Here is an 18,054-nt window from a genome sequence, read left to right on the forward strand (position 1 = left end):
GTCTAATACAGTTTTAATCTAATGAGAAGCTTTTGGCCCACAGTGCATCCTTTATCACAATCTGCATTATTCACAGACGCATTTTTGAATAATAAATACATTGAGTGCTCAGGATATGTCGGAGATAAAAAAATCCAAACTATCAGAAGAGCATGTGTGACACAATGTAGTGTCATAAATATTAAAGTGATAGTTCACCCAAAAATGAAAATTCTGTCAAAGGGTACCACCGCTGTTCGGTTGCTAACAATCTTCAAAATATCTTTGTGTTCTGCAGAGTCATAGAGGTTTGAAATGATACGGTGAGTAAATGATAACAGAATTTTTATTTTTAGGTGAACTATCCCTTACACAAGACTGTTTCAAAAAGGACCCAAACAGTGAGTTTGTTAAACTGTGTTATGCCCCTCGGAAAACACTACACTTGACAGCATGCTTCATTTTTACACTGCCCAGAAAAGCACCATCATCATAATGCCCGTGTGTGTGTAAGTGTTCATGTAAAACTTAACATATTCTGAGCAATCATTATTTTGTAAACAACGCATTGCTTTGTTCATGATATCGCTTCAATACCAAGAGTTCCGGTTGATAAATGAAATGTCACAGCCTTTGTTTTGCCGATTTGTATTTAAAATCAATATTGTTTAGGCATTAAAGACGGAACCTTTATGATTGAAATGTTACACTTTTAATGCCTAAAGGTATTTTAATTATCTACAGGGCCATCACTAAAAATGAAGCTTTTATATTTAAGTGGTGCTAAAAGTGATTTTTTTTAGAATTGAAATTCACAGTAATTGAAACAAATCTTCCTGAGTCTTCATGTGTTTTTTAGCCGGAGGTCTGTATGCGTTACACCGAAGCACATTTACAGCTCATGCTGACTGCTGTGAGGTGAAGGCAACTTTCTGATGTCATTATTCTGCATGAGCTGGAAGTAAAACACCACAAGCTCTTCGTAGTTCTTAATGGAGATTCTCTCGTTCACACCGTGAAATCTATTCAAGAAACAGGAATGTTAACATGAATGATATACATCTTTATTTACCACATACATCCATAAATACACACTTGAATGTGTCATACCTCTGTGGATCACCTGGTTTGAACCATGTTGGTGCGAAGCGATAAATGTCTCGAGTGATATCCTTGTAGTGACGACTGTCAGTATTGCCAACACAGATACCTGGGGGAGGAAGTCATTAAATGGCAAACAAAAGTGAATGCTTCCTCCATATGAATCAATGATGCATGATAGAGGCATTTAGATACACATTAACCGATTTACCAGGGGCCACGTTGACCTGAGGAAATATGCCTTGCACTGTTTTTTTGATGATCTGATACCCAAACGACTGCTCATCATAAGAGCTGATGGGCAACGGGTCGAACCCATTGACCAACTCTAGTTTTACACGCTCATCTGCTACAATTGACTTGATCAAATCCAGAACCTAAAAAAAGAACATTCTGTTGTGGGTCCATTTCATCTGTTTATCTTGCTACATCTTTGTCACAACCACTTACAGAAAAAATCTGCCATCTGTTGTCAACCACAAAAATCTGTTGTGATTGACATTTTATATAGTAAATAACTTCATACCACTAGTCTTAACTAGTATCAACAGCATGTGCTTGTTTTAGATTACTCAATCTTTTAACTATGTATAAAGAGAAAAAGTTAATAAATAAACTCGAACTAAAGCCTGAACTTGATGTTGAATGTTTCAACACTATTGGCTTTATTGCGGCTACAGCATGACCTCTCACCTCCTGCAATGTTTGAGCAGAGTGGATGCGCAGATTGACAAAAGCCTCTGCGTATGGCGGGAGGACATTAACCTGTCAGGGCAGCCACAGAGAGAAATAATCAGACAGATGTTACAACAATACATTGTGTCAAACTTTACAAGGCTCACCTTTACACCAGCGTTAAAAATAGTAACAGCTGTTGTTGTCCTCACAAAGGCATTCATATCAGGTTTTTGCTCCATCACTCTACAGGTGCAATATGTAAGAGCCATAAATTAATATGTTACAGATGGTATCTAAGTGACAACATTAACAAGCATTACTGTACATGCGTGTGTTCGTGGGCTGCACTTAACATATTTTAATCATTCGCAAACAATAGAGTGTCTGTAGATTGTTTCCGATAACAAGCAAAAGAAAACAAGAAGAACTGTTACTTGGCTAAACTTGTGTCTCCAATATTTTGATTTTAGACTGCGTTACCAAGCTCAACCGCTAGATGTCAATGTACCATACGGTTTCTTTAAATGCGACCAAACTACAGGACCAATTCAACAAATTGTTTATTTAAAACTACTATTATACAATAAAATATTACTATAAATTAATATTCACGTAAATTAAATTAAATATAAATAGTTATATTACTACACTAGCCAAACACAGACTGGAAGTTAACTGCAGTCCTGGCGAACGTGTCGGATGAAACGGTCTAAAGAGTTTGTATAGTATCTATGTGAACTACCTGCTAATCAGTGGAGAGAAGAACCACAGATTAGACATGATAAATCTGAGAGTCAGGCCGAACTGAAAAGAAAGAGATGTGCATTAACACATCACATGCATAAAACAATCCATTACACATCATTTAATATTCTGTAAAATGTATTTCAGGTGGTGATGTGTTTAGCCTCTTAAATACTATGTTTATGTAGTTTTTACCTTATGTGCCAAGTGTTCAAATGTGCCACGTTCAGGACCATAGCCAAAGAGTCTCGGCATCGGATTATCCTCCAACCTGGCAAAGTCATTATGGAGAACAAAATCTTTAGTCATTTTTATTAATGCTTGCTTGTAGTTGTTCAGCAGCAAAACATACATATCTATATATTAAATTGGTTCAGTTATGGTTACCACTAAAGTGTTTTCTTACCTTTTCACCGCTGAGGCCAAGATGCCAATACTTGTCTCTCTGGGAGGCATTGATGAATGTCCTGGAGCAGCATTAACACTCAGCTTTACTGTGGCCTGGCCTTTCTCACTCACACCTATTCTACAAAACACAAACCATGTTAAAATTATTTATTTAATAATGAAATAAATATTTTGGTGGGGTTTTTTTTACAATAGTCTCACAGAGCAGCAGGTCCATCCAGACCGTTTATGATACCATCCAGCACTGCTAGGCCTTCATCTAAAACATACAGAAGCTTCACCCCACGACTCTTGAGAAGCTTCACAATATTCACTGCACCCTGCATCCCGGTCACCTGACAACATCAAATAAAGTTAAATGACTAATAATAATAATAATTCACCTAGTAACCAGCTTTATTATAGTTAACACGGACTGGTTATGACCCACTGTTGATGATCTTGAGACTGACCTCCTCATCGTGACCCAAACCAATGTAGAAGCTTCGTCGAGGGGTGTAACCTCGCTCCAGGAGATATTCCAACGCCTGAAGGATTCCCTGCAAGAGCAAACATCATTACAGTGAGTTTACAGGTTTAACTGAACACATGTACTGTTATTTATCACTGCCGATTCATCGGGCAGTACCATCACAGACTGTTTATTGTCGATGGTCCCTCGTCCATAAATGAAGCCATTGAGCTCTTGAGCAGAGAATGGAGGAGCGTCCCACCCGTCCGCCTCATCAGCCGGTACTACATCAATGTGTGCCAGCAGCATGTACGGCTCCAGATCAGGTTCACTGCCCCACACTGAGAACAGGTGACTGTAGTTTCCCACAACCTCGTGTTTCACCAGACTGGATGAGAAGACCTTTGGGAAGACTTCCAACGAGATAACTCTTCAATAACGTTTCGTGAAATGTTTGTTTTTCTCAGTTTCTCCCTATTTTGATGTCAAAACACAAACACTCAAGCATGCACACCCATAGGTGCAAAGTGTCTTTTGCATTTTGGAGAGAGTGTAAATGTATTCTTTAATACTATACGGGGTATATTATTCCTGGTTGATTATTCCGTTAAATACGTATCAAACATAATATACTTGGTCATAAAACGTTTACTAAATTGCCATTCAAAAATGAGCACTAACATTCAGACGTAATCGACATGAGCTAATCAAATCCTACCGATAAACTTAATAAAAAGTTACTTATTGTTTGGCTGTTCTGCCCTTTTTTATCAGTGAAAAATGACAGCTTCACAAGTTAACTAAATCATGAAATATGAAACAAAAACGTGAAAAACAAACCCACGACGGGTGTAACCTCGAACAGATATGCTGTAACTTTAAATGTCACCAGTTGCAGACACGAGAGCATACCTACTGCATGACGTAATCCAATAATTCAAATATGGTGGGTGTATGTTATTCATGGACTATGCATTTTCTCACTTCACTGGCCATTGGCAGGTAAAACCTGAAATTTGGCAACAAGTGTCCATGCTTAGCATCTCTTACCTCTCCTCAGCAGCACAGCACACTCACGCAGGGCGTCTGTGTTCAAATCCGTGTCCGTAATGGACACAGTAGGAATCTGAATAGCCGCTATAAATAAAAAGAATTCAATACAAATATATTTAGTATTAGTAATATGTGCAGTATCAAACAGCACGTTTTTCTACCTTTGAAATTAGCCAGCAGATTCTTTCTCTGTTGTGGAGTTATATGAGGAGAAATGCTGATCGTATTTTCCCATTTGCCTAGCTGAAGCCCCGCGTTGACGTCAAATGTAAACGTTCTTACGGTAGCAACAAGAAACAAAACCGTGAGTGATAAAGTAAGGCTCAGCACTAGCACTTTAAAAAACGCGAATAATTTCCACTGTGTGTTATGGCCCGTCATGTTTCAGGAAGTGCAAGTAGCTGTCATCATAACCAGGGTCATGTTTATTTAATGCGCTGTTGATGACGATGCAGCATGATTGCCCTCTGCTGGCTTGAAGCAGTCCTGCAACAACACCCCGCCCCTATATTTTGCCTTTATTGCACATTTCAATACAGGCAATATTCCAACATGGCAAATCACTCACAACACCAAGAAGATTTAAAACCAAGCAATTCAAACATGTGATACACAGATGGCAAAAATAAAAGTTATGAACTGATTGAACTAAGGGGCTAAAATAAACAGCAGTATGTTAAATGTTTCCTTATTTCTTAGCATTTTATTACCCATTAAAAAGTGTTATGGAAGCCTTTATCTGCAACTAGACAGCAGCAATAAACATCTGGATACAATCTCATGTTGTAATTTTTGACTATTAATCACTGACCATGTAACAGATCAAACTAAACAATAGAAAAAATATATATATAAAGTATTAATAAAGTCACATACATTTGTAAGTCTCACTGTTCTTCAGATAACTGTCACTTATTAAAACAATAGGACCCCAAAGACAGAGTTCTGTAGCCAGTCGTGATATATGTGATTCATGCTTACTTTTAATATGATGAGAATCCATCATTCCAAGCGAATTAAGGACATATACTATATGTACTGTAATTTTCCATTTGAATACAGACCACTTCAGTGTAAAACAGACTCAACATGCAAACAACCAAACCAGGCTTTTCTTTAACTTCAGCCTTGTGCTGCAAGTGATATTGAGAGGACAATAAATCTTTATTGAGCCACATTGTGAACCTTTCACCAAAGCATTCTGATTTTAGGATGTCATAATAAAACACTTCAGTCTAACATAACATTGATAATCCAACCTTTGAGTTTGCTCTCTTTGACACCACATGCTAAAAAAGCGATTCACAGCAAGAGATTGTTGAGGAACACGGTTTAGAAGAATCCAATACTGAACATAGACCCAAATTTAGAAGAAATGAATGAGAAAAAAAGTTTTATTTAATAACAACAGGTTCTATTTTTTTACAATTCCAACAGCATTAGTAAGCCCAAGCGAGACTTGTTGAGTTTAAGCAGTATGTGCAATTATAAAAAAAATACATTGATGATGAATAATAAGAATAGAAATAAAAGTCAAGTAAAGACTTAAAAATCCACCCATTTAGGATGCATTTATATTAGGAGTGAGGTAATGGCAAATTCCTTGTGTCTCCATTCTGGATGAGTTGAAAGTAGAACAGCACAATCTCCTCATAGTTCTGAATGCCGATTCTCTCATTCACGCCATGGAATCTAAAGGGATGAGTTTACAGTTTAATGAACCCTTTTATGTTTTATTAATTTATGCAAATCAATATGCTTCTCCACCGAGTCACATTACCATGTGTCCTACCTTGCAGAATCACCTGGTTTGTACCACGACGGTGCAAAGCGATAAATGTTCAGAGAAAGTTCTGTGTAGTGACGGCTATCAGTGTTGCCAATGCAGATACCTGTGAGAGAACATCATAGAGTACCAGTGCTGACAAATCTTTCAGCAGAGACTCTTCATGAGTCAATGATGTGTGTTAGGGGCACTTCAGCTTCTTGCTATGTTGGTAGAGAGAGCAAGTAACACTTATTGCACAATACTGTCTAAATGTCTTACCAGGGGTTACAGTGACCTGAGGAAAAATGTCCTTTGCTGTTTTCTTTATGATCTGGTACCCAAATGTGTGCTCATCGTAGGAGCTGACAGGCAGCGGATCAAACCCTTTCATGAGCTCTACCGCCACACGTTTGTCAGAAATGGTGGACTCGATCAGCTTTAAAACCTGAAAGGCGAATGGAGAAACATCTTCGAATCTGAAGAGTTCTAACTTTATAATACTGCACAAATTATGTTTGTTTCCAATCATTGGCTTTAATTCCTTTATTTGAATAACAAACAGTGATATCATTTTTCTTTATCTGTTTTATACTAAATTGGTCTATTTATTCATTTGAAATACAATTCACCTCTTGCACCGTCTGAGATGAGTGGATACGGAAATTGACAAAGGCTTCTGCGTACGGTGGCAATACATTAATCTGTCAGTGAGAGAGGAACATTTTGCTTAAAGTGGTTTTATGCGTTGAGCAAAAAAAAAAGAGAATGCATGATTGACAGCTCACCTTTACACCAGAGTTAAACATTGTGACAGCAGTCGTTGTCCTCACAAAGGCATTTGTGTCTGGCTGTCCTTCCAGAATGCTGTGAATGTATCATATGTCAAAGCATTTTCTCATTTACGGGTATTCTTAAAAAGAAAATGTGGTTTACCCGCTGAGGAGTGAAGAGAAGAGCCAGAGATTAGCCATGACCATTCTGTGTGGCAAGCCAAACTAAAAAACAAAAGAAATGTCACTATTGTTAACTTGCATAGTCATTGAGTATTTACAGGAATGTTCTGCAAAATATATATTTTGTATAAACTTTTTAAATGATCTTTTTTGTTGCGTTTTTACCTTATGTGCCAAGTGTTCAAACGTGGCACGTTCAGGACCACGACCAAACAGATTGGGCATCCGTTTCTTCTCCAGTCTATTATAGCAAAAATGACTAAATTAGGTTAAAACAACACGCAACCTGAACACACAACACATTCTTGTGTCCACTTTTAATAGTTTTAGGGTAAATGTGATAGAATGACATCGTTGCAACACTGTTTATCAGCATCTGGCAACCCGTTTCTTTAGATGCCACATAAACATTAAAGGGTTTTACAAAAACACTATAATAGCAAAGTTTTTCTTTCATTCCTTTGTGCTTCATGTAGCTTTTTAAATAATGTATTCTTTTTAATAACGGCACCATGGCAGATGTTCACAACATTAATAATGCTCGTTTTAATATTAAAATGACAACTTTAGCTTTAATCTAACTTTAATATTATCATTTTAATTTTAAATATTAAAGTTTCTTGCCTTCTGACTGCTGAGGCCAAGATGCCAATACTGGTCTCTCTGGGAGGCATTGATGAATGTCCTGGAGCAGCATTAACACTCAGTTTTACTGTGGCCTGGCCTTTCTCACTCACACCTATTCTACAAAACACAAACCAGACATAAATTACACACTAATTCAATGCAAAACCATTATATTAAAACAGTTGCTTTTAAAATTACATCTCACAGGGCAGCAGGTCCATCCAGGCCATCGATCATTCCATCCATAATAGTAAGACCTTCATCTAAAACATACAGAAGCTTCACCCCACGACTCTTGAGAAGCTTCACAATATTCACTGCACCCTGCATCCCGGTCACCTGACAACATCAAATAAGGTTAAATGACTAATAATAATAATAATTCACCTAGTAACCAGCTTTATTATAGTTAACACGGACTGGTTATGACCCACTGTTGATGATCTTGAGACTGACCTCCTCATCGTGACCCAAACCAATGTAGAAGCTTCGTCGAGGGGTGTAACCTCGCTCCAGGAGATATTCCAACGCTTGAAGGATTCCCTGCAAGAGCAAACATCATTACAGTGAGTTTACAGGTTTAACTGAACACATGTACTGTTATTTATCACTGCTGATTCATCAGGCAGTACCATCACAGACTGTTTATTGTCGATGGTCCCTCGTCCATAAATGAAGCCATTGAGCTCTTGAGCAGAGAATGGAGGAGCGTCCCACCCGTCCGCCTCATCAGCCGGTACTACATCAATGTGTGCCAGCAGCATGTACGGCTCCAGATCAGGTTCACTGCCCCACACTGAGAACAGGTGGGTGTAGTTTGAGATCGTCTCATGTTGGACCAGATTGGATGAGAAGACCTTTGGAAAGACTGTAAGAGAATAAAGACACACTATTTCGATCTATACTGTATGTAAACCATGCAAAATAAACCAATTGATTAGCAACAAATGCTCCTTTGATTCGGAGACCATGATCCCGTCTGTGCTGGATCTCTAACCTCTTCTCAGTAGCAGGTCAAATTCATACAGAGCGCTGATGTTCTGCTGTGTTTCTGAAAATGACACTGTGGGAAGCTGAATTGCATCTATATAAGAAGAAATGCAAAGAGGTCATAAACATTTTATCATGTTAAATGCACATTATTCTGAAATCAAACATTTATAGGTTGAGCCTTGGTTCCAGTTTTTCCACGGTTACAGTAGGTGTTTGTCAGTCATGTATGTGTATGTACCGTGTACCAAATTACACAAGTAAGATTCACATAATCCACGAATTGATTTGAACCTATAAGCAATTAAGCCCGTGACAAAAATAGACAGTATTTTCTATGTTTTACCTTTAAAATTTGCCAGCAGTCTCTCTTTCTGTTCTTGATTTAAATGAGGATTAAAGGTTGTTGTGTTCTCCCATTGTTCAAGCTCTGTATTCAGATTAAATGTAAATGTCCTGCCTATCACAACAAGAAACAGGATTAAAACTGGTAGAATAAGAATCGTCAGCAGTATAGCAAAGATTTTGAAAAATTTCTTCTTAGCGATTCTGATCTTCATCTTGCAGTGTTTTCAGGTAGACTGGTAGTTTGTCACAGTAATCTCGCGTTTTCTGCACGATCAGGGTTCACATTTTTATTGCTCGACTAGTAATGCATCATAAGCAGCCTCTGTTGGCATGATAAACACTGGAATGGATAATAAACACAAAAAGCAAATGCTACGAGCAGTCAATTACCCATGTGTCAAATACTCAACCTGTTAACGTTACCGTTTACTAATACAATATAAACTAAAATATGCTGCATAGCTTTTTGTAAACTTGTCCACATGATATGCAAATAAAAATATTATAAATGAGCAGACCGAAAACAATCTTAGGGGAAGAAATTTATTTAGCCATAAAAATGAATAGTCCAGCTAGATAAGACACCAAATGTCATTGTTCACTCATGAATTCAGGTTCTTGGGTATCACTGTGATTTAAGAACAGTACAAAAAACCCACATTACTTCAAGAGGAAAACAACTCGCATAAAATAAATCATAAAAGATCAAGAACAACATTCACTCCACAAACAGCACCACAACTACCCACACCATCAGTAACATCTTAAAATCCCATGCTGTTTTTTTAAGGCAGGTATGTGATAAACAGAAAAACTATTGCACCCGGAGTACTATTAAGATGTACAACCTTTAATTTTATTCAGTCCAAAGTCCACTCAGTTTGTTCAACAGAGAGAGGAGATTAGAAGTTGATGTTTGCATAACTTCCTGAGGCACAAACATCCACTGCATGTTTAACCTAAGCTGCGGGTGTGTCCTGCGTGCTGGATATCAGACCAGGTTTTTCTTGTAGACCATCTAGCAGAGCACTGAACGGATTGGACAGTGGCTCTTCCATGGATGAGTAGATGAGATAAAGCAGACATGTCACCAGGAGAAAAACCACGATCTGAACCCACAAAGGCACCAGGCGCTGCTGGATCTCCTGTCTCTCCAATGTAGTGGGACTCAATGGAGGCATTTCTGGGTATTTATACTGCACGGGACGGCCTGCGGCTCCCTTTATAGGTCGTCTCTTAGTAGCGCTGCAGACGGAAAAAAACAACTGTTTTACAACAAACTTTGGTTGAAGTTGCTGGAGTTTGCAGGTGGTACTCACTAGATTCCAGTGAGAGTTTTGGCACAGTCAGGGAACATCTCTGAAAGAACATCACTCACGGGTTCCTGAAAGCCAAAAACACAGTGCGAATCAGAAAACAGGTTCATTTAAAAGTGCACAAGACATGACGCAAGAGAGATAAGGAGTAAACCAGATGTCCCAAAAACAAAGGAAGAACAGCCCAGAGTCACCCAAGAACATATGAAAGATTCAAACACCAACTTGCTATGAAAGCTTTAATCTCATGCATAACAAATGCACAAAGAACATGAAGCCTATTTTTAAAAAAGTTTTTTCTCAACAACAACAATAAAAAAATCTGTGTCCAAGCAGCCCCAGCTCAAGCATACAATGATTTGAGCTTCACGTGAGCTGCAGGTCCACAGCATTACCATCTAAAGCCTTTTGATATGACTCGTGAGTTCTTTCCTTTGACAGATCTAGCATGGCTACTCATCGTGCCTTTGAACAGCCAGCCTTTGAACCAGGAAAAAGAAAAGAAAAAAAACACAGTCTCTGAAAATTAAAGAGGCCACGGGTTCTTTCTTTGTACATTTCACACGAGTTAAAGCTCTCAGATGTGTAAAGTCGGTGCAATACAGAAAGGAAGAGAATTCTAAGGGATTTCCCACAGGAGTGAGACAGTGTGGAAGCCCATTAGACTTCTGGCAATGCGGCATGTCTGCTGAATTAAACATCCACCGAAACGGTGCAGACAAATGACGGACCCTGAGGAGAGGAAGTTTGAGGGGAGAGAATAAAGCAGTTACTGTGACAGTTTGTTTCTGATGGGGTGATAGAGACATAAAACACAGAGATCTGCCAGTCATGGTGTCTTTATTCAGCCTCGTGAAATCCTGAGGGGAAAAGCAGAGGTTTTGTGAGATTTATAAAGCATTGGAATAAAAACATATTCTGCATGTCGGTGTGTGACCGCAAACCTGCAGGGTCCTGCTGTTTATTGTGTGTTCATTACTATAACTGGACCTTCTTTCAATCTCTGTGTGTTTTGATTGGGGACTGAATCGGTTCTCAATCTGCAGAGGAATAACAAGTACAACCCCACAATATAAACCTCTAATGACTCCCAACTAATGTTAACCAAAACAAATCTGGAATCAAAAGTACTATACAAACACATGGGCATATTTTCAGCTTACAGTTTGACATATTGATGGAATATAGCACAGGTTTTTAATAAAGCAATTTACAATTGCTATATACACACTACCCATGCCCTAAAACAAAACGTTTTCCAGTAAGACAAGAATTTGTTTTATTCATAACTCAATTCTCCATCTGAGGGCATCCCCAAATGCCCCCAAGAAAGGTTTCCTGGTTCAAATTTGGTCCCACACTACAGCTATGAACACACACTCCCCTCTTCCACCATCTGAGTGATGCTGAAGGATCTGCACGGGGACCCGGTTTGACCCAAAGACCCCTTTTTGCTGGTGTCTGATGACTCGTGCCGACTCTTTCCCTGCAAGTTACAAAGAGTCAAACAACAAGTGACCGAAAACAGATCAGCTATACTGTAGCAATATACTTGAAGTCCACACAATCCCCGGTGCAATGAAAGCCAACTAAACAGCAAAAGGTGAGAAAAATTACGGATTAAAAACAAAAAAAATTGAAATGAGAAGTAGGGCTGTCACGATTATGAAATTTGGCTGATTAAATGTCAAAGCTCTAAAACAGACAATTAATCGTCATAATCGCAATGATTTATTAGACAATTAATTGTCTGTTTTAGAGCTTTGACATTTAATTCTCATACATTTTTGGTTCAGCTTTGAAACGACCATATTGTTCTGAATTTTTTTCTTGGAAATACATCGGAAAAAATTGGGTCATCATACTTAAGATTTAGGCCTTTGCCTGTCAATAATACAACCGCCAAATACTTGTAAATTAAGTAAATTGATCAGGAGTGAATTGAAGCCACCATTAAAATACTATCAGTACTAGAAAAGCTTCTAGTCTGTTTTTTCTCACTTGCAAGACTGCAATAAAAGTTTACTTAGTGTGAAAACCAGTCTAACAAAATTTCCTTTAACATATGAGAATAGTTTGAATAATATTAAATTGTATTGCAGGTTATTTTTATGGTATATGCTTTAGTTTTTTTAAGTGATTGTGTTGTGGTGGTACATTTTACAAGTATTACCATGCTTTAGTTACAATATGTACAATAAAATATGCAATATGCAGATGCACTACAGCTCCCCCTAGTGTCTTCTATAGAGATGTGCAATAATTGCGATGATCTGAAACCATCGCGATGAGCCCTAATGAGAAGACAACACAGTGTGAAAAAAATCAGAACAACCCGTGTGAGAAACAAATTCTAGGCTTATCCCCTGAAGAAAAGGATTAAGAGAGACCCTTGAAAATGTTCACAATGTACATTTACCCATCCAGCTGAGGGTAAAAAGCACTGTGGGTAAAAACCTCTGCTCTGACAGGACGTCCCCACCTGTGGATATACACACACACACGAATGCCATACCAACTTTGACCACAGTGTGGTACAACTGTTCACAATACTGAAAAACAGGAGACGGTTAATTCCATCACACAATTAGTCATGATAAAGGCCTTTTTGAAACACCAAGACTTTAAATGTTACACAAAGCCCAGTTTCACAAGGCTTAGATTAAGCCCGGACTATGTTTTAGATTAATTAGAATATTTAAGTCACTTTTATAAAAATGCATTAGAAAAAAACATTACTGGTGTGAATCTTGAGACAAACGATGGCACTGATATATTTTAATTTTAAGATATATCAGGGTCAGTTATTTTTAGTTAAGACCGTTCAAACATTCATTTTAGTCTGAGACTAGCTTGACCGACTTGAACATTGTACAATGAATGAATAAAATTAAATCATCGTGTCAACACACACTTTTAATAGAAGTTATATTGTGACACTCACTCTGCTTGCTGTTTTGATGCGCTTTGTCTGGAACACAGTTTCAGAACGAAACTGCTCTGACTCTATGTAAAGAAAAAAAACTATTAAAAGCCTATTATCAGCAAGAATGACAGCAAGACACACAACCTAAAACACCCATTACAGAAAACTTGTTGTCTTAGAATTGAACTTAAAACATCAATTATGTTGATGCTTATACATAAACTATGACAAAAACTGAGAAATCAATATTTTAAATCATCTGAAGCACAGTCCTTACCAGACTCCTTATCTTCCTCAGCATCTTCCTCACTGTCAGAGTACTGTCCCGTCTCTGCTGTGCCGTTAAACTTGCGCTGTGATGTCTGCGCTGGACCTTCCATCAGCCTGTGCAGCTTCTTCTCATATAAAGCTCTAGTGGAAGCTGTTCGCAGCAAACACACAAAGACAAGACAGGTAAACACTTTACAAGCTGACATGCTGTGAGTTTATTTATTTATTTAATTTCAGTTTAAAAGGAAAGGCCCTTTACTTAGATTGACTGACCAATAATGGGTCCCGGTTTAACTCCATACTGGATCAGTCTGGCTTTCAGTTGGTCATCAGTCAGCAGGTGGAGGTCTACCATATCTGACACCTCTTCTTTCTCTGCCTGTACGGCGAAATACACACAACACTGCACTGTTTAATCAAATATACTCAAGGTGGAGGAATTATAGCACTTTATCACAGCTTATTGTGGAATCAGCAGATTTTAGCATAATCTAATAAACACGAGCTGAACCCAACTCGCCAAAGGGCGAACATCAACTCGCACAATACTCAATAGACTCTTGTTCTGCTTCTGCGGCCATTTTTGCCTTCATATAGCATTGATAGATTCTGAAAAGATCCAATATTAGCTGCTCTAGCAGTTTCCAAACTCGTTCAGCCTCAGGCTGAAAAGAACTCTACTTCTTTCAGCAGAATTTAGAAAAAACGCATTGCCATGTCTTACACAATAAAATGCCAAGAAAATACATGCGGAAGGAAAAGATAAGTCAAACGTTTACAGTATAAAGTGGGTTATTTGTATCAACTTCGAGAAGATCTTATTGAATAATTGGGGTATTTGGCCAAAATGAGGCAGACATTACTGAACCAAAGCTTTTCTCACCATGACACTGGGGTTAAAAAATGTTACTTTTACATTGTTGATATAAAATACTATTCATTTTGAGCCATTAACAGTGCACTGAATTAATCTGAGTAATCTAATTATTATTATGTAAAAAACATTGTAATTGATTTATCTTTGCACCATCCATAGACGATTTCAGCGGAAACAAACAAACGTGGCCCAAGCTTAAAGACCCTGTGAACCGGATGTTGCGATCATTTTTACTTCCGTATTTTGACAGATTGCATTTCCGAGTGAAATGGAATTTTGAATGAGAAAAAGTGTGTGGCTTTCGCCTTTGGGCAGAATAGTGGTGTATAGAAATCAACGTATAGAAGGTGAGTGTGTGTATTGCACAACGTTTTAATGGCACGTGTTAATGTTTAGAAATAAAGCTTGATGACTTAAAGAACATATACAGGCTGTATTTATTTGTATTTAGATTTCAGAATAAGCACATTTGTCATATGTTGAGGTGCATGCTACTGTAATGAAAATGAACATAACTCGCTCTATATCTAATAAGACGGGAAAATTCCCGACTTTAAATAATTAACCGTTTACATGCTCAAGACATTTGCGCTGTAAGAATGTACTGTGAGACTTCAGATATAAAAATGGGGACTGGCAAGTAACGGGTTTATGATTAATATCTGATAACTAGCTATTAATTTAATTAGGGATGCACAATAAATTATCGGCCATATTGGTATCGGACGATAAATGGTCATTTTTAATGTTATCGGTATTGGCAGTTAATTAAATTTAGGCTGATAAATTATAGCCGATAAATGATTAATCATTTCCTCTGGTTGAACCACTTCAGCTGCATGCTGCTCACAGTTAAAATCCAGTAAAGTACTTTCTTTTTGTCATGATCATTCACTTACTTCTATTTAGGAAAACATTGTTGATGTAGAATGTAGATATTTATGAATGTGTAAATTATAGGAAGAAAAGCATATTGTTTGATGCCAACTGCTGTCTAAATGCTTTCTGTCTTGAGACCTGTTAGACTTGTGGCTATTGAGAACACCTCTCTGGGTTGCTTTTGGAAGATCATCTTTAATTTGTTTATTAAATAAACATTACACCAGAAAAGTTTAAAAGTTAAAGAATCTTTAATTTGTGTAAAGTAGGCTTGGTACACAATTTTCAGGGGAAAAAAAGAATTTTCAGTCTCAGAAAATGTAATAATATTTAGATACTGTATATCGGTTTCCAAGGTTCAAGAATTATCGGTTATCGTTATCGGCCAAAAATAGACTTATCGGTGCATCCCTAAATTAAATAGAACGCTGGCTGTGCAATAGCTTCAGTGTAATGAAATCATGAGCAATCCATTCCAGTCATTTATATAGATCAGTGAACATACGTCATCTAAGATGGATACTAGTCATTACAGGACGGAAGTGCATTTTCAGATTTTAACAAGATTATGAAGCCACAAAATTGTTAAAAAGAGAATGACCCACATTGATAAACTATTTACAATAAACACGGAAATATTTCATGAAAAAACAGGCATTGTAATTTTTAATTTCACTGGGACTTTAACTTCCGGTAGACCGCTGCAAAGAGTCAATAACTGATAAGATTTAAATTAATTCAATGCATATACAATAAACATTTATATATATTATTATTAAAATAAATTAAATAAAAATCAAATTGTTATATTATTAGCTGCTAACCAGACCGTTCATAGATATGAGACCGATAACCAAACAGACTTCGGGCCTCTGCGGTTATGGCTAGAAGGGATACATCTACCTCCACTGGGCATGCACACTTCAATACCGCATAACATTAGGGTTGGGGTAGGCATTAGCTAATATAATTTATTGTACCAATCAAACTCTTACCAACAACTGATACATTTGACAAGATTGGTAGTGACGTATAGAAACGAAATCAAGCCTAGACGCACTGCTTTCTACTGTGGCCACACGCTGGTCACCGTCAGCACTTCTAATCATAAACTGACAATTTGACACCCGAGTCTAAAATGGCTCTGACCCAGATTTCATAGCCCCCTTCGACGGGCCCCTCTGCACCCCCCACACACCTGCAGTTGTGTAAAAGAGAGAGAGAGGTGTAACGTTATTCTACTAAAGTCAGAATCGAGTTTTGGTTTCAGGAAGAGGTAACTTACAGACCTGCACTGTTATTGATGTTTAATGGGGTCTGAAAACACATGACCATAAATCCCTCAACAGCTTTGCACACGAATGATAGCAAAGAACTTTTTGGTATGAATATTCACGGCGCAAATGTATTCACATCACGCCACCTTGCGTCAAACTGTTGGATATACAAGCACGAATAGTTTAGGGATTTTTTTTCAATAAACGCGGTTAAATGCAGGGAGATCTTAGGAATAATGTAACCGCTACAGGAGATAAATCGGTATCTTTGACTCACGTTGTCATTGAGACTACCGTCGTCCTCTTCATCGCTGGAGAAATCTGGGCTGTTTGTCTTCACATTTTTCAGATAAAGCTCCAAATAAATGTGTTTGTTGCTCTCCTCCGGTGGCAGCTCCACATTATTCGCTATGAGCTCCGACTTAAGTTTCTCTTTAGAGAACTGAGCGGGGTCTTCTACAAACACCGGCATGTCGGTTCAAAAACTGCAGCAGGTGTGTGGCGTTAAAACGAAACACCCAAAGGCAAGTCGGAGGAAGTTATTTCCGATACAAACCGACTGAAACGTCGGCTTTGGCTCCCCAAAAGCTTTCCTAACAGGATTTACACTGCGGTCAAATCCAAACAGCCGTGCCACCGACAACAGCTGCTCGGCTCGGATCAACACACAACGCCTTCCCTATAGGTTCTGCTTGAGGATTGTTGCCTGTTGATTCATTCATTGGGTTCGCTTAGGAGGTCCGACGACCGTGTAGAAAATGACAACACGTTTTCTAAGGTAAAGTCACAGAAAATAATTTGAGCTAATGCGTGAGTAACTTTATCAGTTAAATGTAAAGTCAGCCTGGCCGCATGCATGCGGCCTATTTTGGACATATAGATTTGTTTAACATACATTATGCTAACGAAATAAATTCACTTCGGATTTGTAGACTCACCTTGCTAAAACAGTAGTGCGATTCAGAAAAGTACAACGTAAAATACAATTTACCAAACAGTGCAATGAAACGTTACCTGGATGGTTTTCTAACTTCTGCGCGCCGACGTCTTCCGCTGACAATTAGTGACGTCACACGCGTTGTGCTTTCCCGCCTTTAATTGCGTTTTTAGTGCTTATTTGTTGATTTTAGGCCGAAAACGAATATTTTAAAGATTTTATTATAAATGTACGATTAAAAAGATCATATAAAAAACCGGAACAGTGTTTACATCTTGTGTCTGTATAATATAATATAAAAACGTTTCGCAACTATTTTCCTTTTTTCTTCATTTATTCTTTACAGACTGTGGGTTTTATGCTGGCCTGAGTACATTTTGGTTATTCACCAGGCTTATATCTGCCTGATACATTACTCCACTGGGCTCTGAGCAAAAGGATTATCCTGTACTACAAGCCACTTTAATAAGCT

The 18,054-nt window shown here is 38.0% G+C and overlaps 3 protein-coding genes across 4 annotated transcripts; all 3 read right to left on the bottom strand.

Annotated features, from left to right (window-relative positions):
* Window positions 1–654: 654 nt before the first annotated feature.
* On the bottom strand, window positions 655–4,847 carry pm20d1.2 (peptidase M20 domain containing 1, tandem duplicate 2). The gene is made up of 13 exons (XM_057363149.1): window positions 4,576–4,847; window positions 4,412–4,498; window positions 3,539–3,774; window positions 3,363–3,449; window positions 3,112–3,245; window positions 2,909–3,028; window positions 2,698–2,773; window positions 2,501–2,562; window positions 1,923–2,001; window positions 1,774–1,845; window positions 1,292–1,457; window positions 1,090–1,189; window positions 655–1,001 (listed from the first exon to the last, which is right to left on the bottom strand). Exons 1-13 carry the CDS (start codon window positions 4,793–4,795, stop codon window positions 872–874), a joined length of 1,569 nt encoding a protein of 522 aa, XP_057219132.1. The 5' UTR covers window positions 4,796–4,847; the 3' UTR covers window positions 655–871.
* Window positions 4,848–5,392: 545 nt separating this feature from the next.
* Window positions 5,393–9,494, bottom strand: LOC130545351 (N-fatty-acyl-amino acid synthase/hydrolase PM20D1.1-like). Its single transcript, XM_057319794.1, has 13 exons — window positions 9,491–9,494; window positions 8,760–8,846; window positions 8,395–8,630; window positions 8,219–8,305; window positions 7,968–8,101; window positions 7,760–7,879; window positions 7,301–7,376; window positions 7,116–7,177; window positions 6,968–7,046; window positions 6,812–6,883; window positions 6,462–6,627; window positions 6,207–6,306; window positions 5,393–6,106 (listed from the first exon to the last, which is right to left on the bottom strand). The coding sequence occupies exons 1-13, from the start codon at window positions 9,492–9,494 to the stop codon at window positions 5,992–5,994; spliced, it is 1,338 nt and encodes a 445-aa protein (XP_057175777.1). The 3' UTR covers window positions 5,393–5,991.
* Window positions 9,495–9,635: 141 nt separating this feature from the next.
* lemd1 (LEM domain containing 1) lies at window positions 9,636–17,607 on the bottom strand. 2 transcript variants are annotated; one of them, XM_057363165.1, is made up of 10 exons: window positions 16,923–17,607; window positions 13,886–13,991; window positions 13,620–13,763; window positions 13,361–13,422; window positions 12,836–12,898; window positions 11,801–11,902; window positions 11,361–11,456; window positions 11,190–11,276; window positions 10,420–10,484; window positions 9,636–10,345 (listed from the first exon to the last, which is right to left on the bottom strand). In XM_057363165.1, the coding sequence occupies exons 1-10, from the start codon at window positions 17,115–17,117 to the stop codon at window positions 10,060–10,062; spliced, it is 1,206 nt and encodes a 401-aa protein (XP_057219148.1). In that variant the 5' UTR covers window positions 17,118–17,607; the 3' UTR covers window positions 9,636–10,059. The 2 variants fall into 2 exon arrangements, with proteins under 2 accessions (XP_057219148.1, XP_057219149.1); XM_057363166.1 differs by lacking the exons at window positions 11,190–11,276; window positions 11,361–11,456; window positions 11,801–11,902 and having other exon boundaries at window positions 16,923–17,599.
* Between the last annotated feature and the right edge of the window lie 447 nt (window positions 17,608–18,054).

Source organism: Triplophysa rosa, linkage group LG21, assembly GCF_024868665.1.
Source record: "Triplophysa rosa linkage group LG21, Trosa_1v2, whole genome shotgun sequence".
In the NCBI taxonomy this organism is placed as follows: domain Eukaryota; kingdom Metazoa; phylum Chordata; class Actinopteri; order Cypriniformes; family Nemacheilidae; genus Triplophysa; species Triplophysa rosa.